Source organism: Bombus vosnesenskii, unplaced genomic scaffold (assembly GCF_011952255.1).
Source record: "Bombus vosnesenskii isolate JDL3184/JDL3185 unplaced genomic scaffold, Bvos_JDL3184-5_v1.1 scf7180000013918, whole genome shotgun sequence".
NCBI lineage: Eukaryota > Metazoa > Arthropoda > Insecta > Hymenoptera > Apidae > Bombus > Bombus vosnesenskii.
This window is the reverse complement of record NW_022883281.1, coordinates 165,571-172,713: the sequence shown is the minus strand read 5'-3', so window position 1 is coordinate 172,713 and position 7,143 is coordinate 165,571. Positions and strand designations below refer to the sequence as shown.

The 7,143-nt window shown below is 25.7% G+C and overlaps 1 protein-coding gene across 1 annotated transcript; it reads right to left on the bottom strand.

The window, feature by feature from the left end:
- Nucleotides 1-423: 423 nt before the first annotated feature.
- LOC117239307 (ATP-dependent RNA helicase DDX51) lies at nucleotides 424-3,308 on the bottom strand. Its single transcript, XM_033504795.1, has 6 exons — nucleotides 3,147-3,308; nucleotides 2,247-2,974; nucleotides 1,795-2,007; nucleotides 1,499-1,709; nucleotides 938-1,372; nucleotides 424-857 (listed from the first exon to the last, which is right to left on the bottom strand). The coding sequence occupies exons 1-6, from the start codon at nucleotides 3,167-3,169 to the stop codon at nucleotides 491-493; spliced, it is 1,977 nt and encodes a 658-aa protein (XP_033360686.1). The 5' UTR covers nucleotides 3,170-3,308; the 3' UTR covers nucleotides 424-490.
- Between the last annotated feature and the right edge of the window lie 3,835 nt (nucleotides 3,309-7,143).

The following is a 7,143-nucleotide window of genomic DNA, read 5'->3' as shown; positions in this document are numbered from 1 at the left end:
AAACAGTTCTAACATCTTTTCTGAGCGGTTCCTTCTCCAGAAATGTCTATAGAATTGAATAGAGTATAAAAAATTTGTCTTAGATAAAGAACTTTTCACAAAAATAATGCATAGAAATTGCGCACATGGACTCTTTTTAAGCTTTGATGACAATTTACTATCACTTGGAACTATAATATTTAACTATTTTTTATATCGATACCAGAAAAATTATCTCTATTTAAAACTAAATCAATCTGCTAACGTTTTGAGCACTTTTAAATATTGGCCATCAACCAAACTTTAAACTATTTAAAACTAGAGATATTAGAGCAATTCTGTATCCGGACTCGTGTTTGGAATTGGGATACTTTACAAGGATCACTCAGTGGATTCTATAGGTTTGAAAAAGGTTTTGATTTATTAGACAACGAATTTTTTCAGTTATAGGTAAAAAATTTCAGTTAAATTATATTTTATTTAGCAATATTTGTACAAAAAGTAATGACTTTTATTTTACAGTTACTGGATAACTTCGTTTAGCAGCTTTTACACGTAATAAGTTATTCTGTTTCTCTATTTCAAGAGCATGTTTTAATTTATCAATATGACTCAAATAATCGATTTCATTTATAATAGCACTTAGTTCGATTTTTTCAACATGTGGTATTACTTTATGCGCATTATTCAACATATGCTTAAATATTTTAACTTGTTTGGGTGTCAGAATAGATATAGCAGTACCGGATTTACCTGCACGTCCTGTTCTTCCTGCTCTGTGAATATAACCATTAATATGTTTAGGGAGATCATAAGATATGACTAATTGTACATTTGGAATATCTACACCTCTTGCTAATGCATCTGAACATACAAGTCTGGAAGTATAATAAAATTATATCACAATTTTTAGAAAATATTGATCTTAATTTTCAACGAAATTATAAACAAAACGTACATTTGAATGTTTCCACTTGTAAATTTCGTAAGTATATCCTCACGTTCCTTTGATACAAGTCGTGCAGAAAGTTCTCCAACTACTATATTCTTTTTAGATAAGAGTGATTGGAGTAAAATAGTTAATCTATGAGCAGTTCCTCCAGAATTTGTAAATATTAATGCCTTAGAAGTGATACCATCCCTGATTAATAACTGATATAAAGCTACTGGTTTATATTCTGCTTCACATTCTATTGCTTCTTCTTTTAATTCTTCTGGGCTTGTATAACGCCCTATAAAATTAACCGCTTCTTTATCTAAATTTACATCATCGTCCTTGCCTGTCACCAAAACAGACGTAAACAATATTGGGTGAAAGAGTCCAAGCCGATTAAGTTTTTCAGGATCTTGTGATAATGTTGCACTGAATAATAATTTTTGAGCTGGAATTTTACTATTTAAAAATGAATATATTACTATAAATTTAATATCAGATAATATAACTTTATATTAATACACATGATCTTGGTAAATGATTATTATATAAAAAATTGTAACTAAATTGTAATTAAAAACTAACCTAAAACGTAAGTTGGAAAGTGTTAATCGAGGTGTTTGATAATGAGGCTCGGGAAGATACTCCAACCAATCAGCAGCTGTATCTGCTTCATCAATTACAAGAAATCTGATATCATCCAATGAAAATCCTGATGTTTTTAATATATGGTCTATTAACCGTCCAGGTGTAGCAACCACTATATCCACTAGAGAGATACATTCTCCTCTATCATCTGAAATATAAAAATTATAAAAAATATTTTGTATTTTATAAATAATATAAATAAAACCTTCTTCTTAAAATTTATAAACACATACTCTCTTTTCGAATATTTCTTTGTTCTTCATGAAATGCTGATGCGCCAGAAAGTAAACCAACTCTTAAATTTGTATGCGAAGTATATGTAACCATCACTTTGTAAATTTGCATAGCTAATTCTTGTACGGGTGCAACAACTAAACAACGCACCTTTGGAACTAATCGAAACTGTAATATTTGGACAATTGGTAGAACATACGCTAGAGTTTTACCTAAAGAGAAAATAATTTCTTAAATTATTTCTTTTCAGAACAGAAAATAATTTTTTAAATACAGAGCTTTAATCTATTCATTGTATGCAATGTTTAATTAAATAAAGACAACTGATTTGAAATAATATTCACTAATAACATTAATTATAATTAGAATTTAACATTATTTATAAACAATAAAGTATCAAAACTAGAATGTAAATATTTCAGTTTGCTATAAATGACTTGTACATTCGTACCACTGCCTGTAGGAGCAGATACACATGTATCCCTCAACCACCATTTTTGTTGCCTATCTTTATTACACTTCAATAGCCAAGATACCATACTAGCTTGAACAGGAAATAATTTATTAATGCCATTAGCTCTTAAAGCTTCAATAAGCTTAGAATCTAAAATTGAATTCATATCTTCTAAGGTTGGACCACTATTTAAATCAATAGATATGACTTCTGGATTAGCCAACCATTCTGGTAGAATTCTCTTAACTTCACGCTTCCTTCGCTTATTTTTTACACCCAGAATTATGAAATCACTATTCTGTCCTGATATTTTTTCTTGTGTTTCATTTGGATCTGATGATTTATTAGGTATTTCATTATCCTGATTATCTGTATTTTCACTTTGCAATGTTTTATCTGCAGTTTTAATTGTTTCATTAGAACTTTCTTCGCTATATTTCCTTTCCTTTTTATTCTTTCTATGCTCTGAAACATGTACTTCTGCCTTTCTTTTAATGTCACTTGATATACTATTTTCATTCAAATTACTATTTTCTATTGGACATTTATTAAGATTTTCTGCTTTTTTCTTTTTATAATTCGATTCTTGTGCATTTTGAGAACTACTTTCTTGTATTTGATGATTAGTTTTACTAGCTCTTTCTACTTTACGTTCTTCTATTCTTTTTAATAATTCAGACAAATGATTCCTTTCATTTTTCGTTTCTTCTTTTTCACCCTCATATCTATCAACAAATAGTATATGTATATTAATAATATTCTACGGGAAGAACTAAAAACTCGAATACGATTAATATAGTAGAATATTTATTTATATAGTTTAATTGACTAAATTTATTATTCAGTGATTAAGTTTATTAATACATATGTATTGTATTTTTTGACATTTTGACATACCTGTTTATCACAAATAAACTCATTTAGTTTTCGATTTTACTCACGTGTTATACACCTTTTATAGGTTATATTCTAACGTGTACTACCTATTCCACGGTTGTATACATGTCCGTGACCTATATTAACCTATGTGTACTAACGCGACTTTAGACTAACTGGCTGTGAATGTGGACGCTGTCATGATCACGATCATCTTGTGGTATTATTTAAATAGATATTTATTTACTTATGCACATACGTATATAAATAAATACATATACATCTTCAAAAAGGCAAATTTAAAAAAAGGATTATTTTAAACTTGATTTCATTAAACTTTAACTATGTGTATTTACTATGTGTAAGAATAAACTTAATAATATTTCATCATTATTACATGTGTACATTTATATAATGTTTAGAAACAATTAATTTTAAAAATATGATTGAAATATATATTAAAATTACATATTATTAATATTAAAATCGTCTGCTTAAATTAGCCAAACTACTTCTCAAGAACGTAATCGAAAGTAATTTGTAATTTTAAATTTGTTACATGCTTACATACGTTGCTTACATAGGTAACATAACCAACAAAAATTACACATGTATATAGTAGCAGGTAATAGTAATATGATAAACGACTATATTTAACAAATTTCAAATAGATATCGTTTTTATAAGTTAAATTTTTAACCGTGTTATTGTCTACAAAAAATTATTAATCAATTTTGTTAAACATCTCAATAATCTTTTGTAACTAATAAAAAGACATACAAAAGACATTCGTACAGTAATTAATTTCAACAAAAATATTGTAAAACATCGTTTATTAACAAAATTTTAACAAATAGAAAATATGTGCATATTCTCACAAGTTTGCAGAATAATTGTCATATAAAGAAGGTAGGATATCTCCATCCTCTGTCAAAATATTAATGCATAATAAGTATTTGTACAGTTATAGTTTAATGAAAAAAGCTAATAAGACTTACATATATTTAGAAGAAGAAATCACTAACTTTAATTATTTTAATGCTTATTGGGATTCCCTTTTGATTTTATCATGGCTTGAAACCTTTGTGTCATTGAATTTATCAAATTAATAAATAACCTGCTTGAAATATTTTTGTAAAAGTAATCTCTTTAAATCATTTCTTGGTAACTACATGTTTCACGTTTCAAGTGATCTCATCTATTTTCTGTGTTTTTAAGCATTTCTGGACATATACAAATTCCATGTTTGCACATTAGTAGCATTCTGTTTTGGATCGTGATCTTGCATTTGATCTAAATTAAGAAATAATTTAAAGATAGCTCTTGTAGAAGAATGGGAAAATATTTCAAGTAGAATATTTATCAATTTTATAAATTCAGTGCAATTCATATATATATATATATATTTATATAACATATATAATATATATGTATTTATATAACTAAAGGCAAAGATTAACAAAAATGCTATTACTAACTTTATTATTGATAAAAATGGTAAAGAAAAAAAGTGCATACATATATATAAACTTATCTTGTAGAACATAAGAATAAAAAAAAATGATCTGTTGGATTTTCCAGTTCATTATATTATATTTCTGTAGTTATTTTCTATAAGATAATAATAACAAAATCTGAGCTATATAATATATATATATATAAGCTATATATCTAGTTAACTGTATGATAAAGTGACTTGGGTTTGTTGTCTAAGAATAATAGAATATTATATAAAAATGAACGATAAATTTGAATGAATCGATACACTGCAATGAACAAACGTTATCAGAGATAGAACTGAAGTACAACAATTACATGAAGGAAGAAAGTACTTGAAATCTAGTAATTTATGACAAAACAGGATTGATTTTCACAAAATTTCATACAAAGTTACAATGTACTACATATTATATAATATGTGCAGTATATACCAATATACTACATATTATACTAATATACTATACTAATATATTATGTAACATATATATTAGTATGATGTTTAAAATAATGAAACTATAGTAAGTTGAGTTGAGCAAATTAATAAGGTGGCATGTAATAATTGTGTAACTAGAAATATGCAAAAATTTGTAAACCCTTTTGTAATATCGCAAGGTAAATGATAAGATATACTACTATTGGGCATTAAGGAGGACTACTAATTAATTTCAAGATAATATTTTGAATTACTCTTCTTTTTCTTGGATTATGTATTATATTAAAACAAAAATATAATATTCTTTCTAAAAAATACAAAGAGACATGAAAGTAATCTGGAATAGCTTTAAAACTTCTGAATGAAATATGTTTCCTTCATATTACTATATTTTACATAAAAAACATTCCTACATTTTTTATATTTACTGTAACTTAATAGTTATTCTAAATATACATATATATGAGAATAGTACATAGTGTGTGACTGGTGTGCTATAACATTATTGAAATAATTACAAAAGTATCTATAATATAAGTATATAGATTGCAATAGTATTGAAAAGATTATACTTACATTACATACATAAATTATACTTACTTAAAAAATTAAAAAAATTAAACTATTAATATTCAAAAATCTGAAATTAAATAATATTCTATATTTTTCATATTTCACTTTAATTTAAACAGTGCGTTTTATTTAAAGCTAGCGTAAAGAATGCGTTGGTTTACTACACGCACATAGTTTTAGATATCAAAGTAACGACAATATTTTATATTTTCTCAATAGTACTTACAAAATTGATTTGTAAGATTTATAACATTACGATTGATAGTATCATTACGCGTGACCAACATAATACGATTTCGATTTGTTATAAACTTTATATGTATATGTGCACTTATATTAACATTCGGTCATAGGTATGTTGATTCATGCGACAGATATAAATGGTGTATCGTGTATATCATATGACTGATGTGTTTGGATATTTAATTAAAGTGTACATTGTCATAAGATATAATTAAAAGTTGTACTTCTTTTAATTTCATTGCATTGAATTTTGTTTTTCTACATAAATAAATATGGAATATTTATAATATATTTATTATTTATATAATAGTCGTTTATATATGAGAAATTTATTATTTTACAAATATTATATAAAAATGCAAGTTAAGAAAAATTATTTCTGACATTAATGAGTAAAACAACATTATTAAAAAGTTAGCAGTGCGATTTCATAAGCAATTAATTCTTAACAAAAATCTGTTAAGTTTTATTGGAGATAAACCTAATAGTTGTTAAGATATCTTGCTTTATTTTTCAATAATTTGCTGTTCATAATATCGATTTCACCGAAAACTATGGATAGGTAACTATTTGGTAATTATTAGGTTTTTGCTAATAAAACTAGACTTTGACATTTTTAAAATTATAAAACGCAATACAAAAGGCGACATATAATTTAAAATTTATTCAAAGTATGGAAGTTAAGTAGACAACTTCTCATATATATATATATATATATATATATATATATATATATATATATATATATATATATATATATATATATCTATATATGCATATATATTTATATATATATATTTATATATATATATTTATATATATATATTTATATATATATATTTATATATATATAAATTACATCAGTAAAGTAAGATAAATAGAAAGAAAGATAATTTCTAAACGGGTAAATAACGTCATTATGTTTCTTAGTTTTGTAATCATTACAGGCTTTTATCTAACAAGTCAAGGAATCTCGTTTCGTCACCGTTCAAAGAACTTAATGGATACGTATATATACGTATATATATATATTCGTAATACACATACAATGCGATGAATCACCTGACCTTGTTTCTTGAGAATCTTTTGGTAAACGGGAGACCTAGTCGCGGTTATGACGATAGTCTCTCTCTTCGTTACTCTGCAGCATACTTTATATGACACGTCATCGACTTTACGTCGCTCCCCCACCAATTCTCTCTTCTACTGATCCTCTTGTGACATTATAATTTGAAATTGTTTCTTTCAGATACTGTAACCATTTAGTGT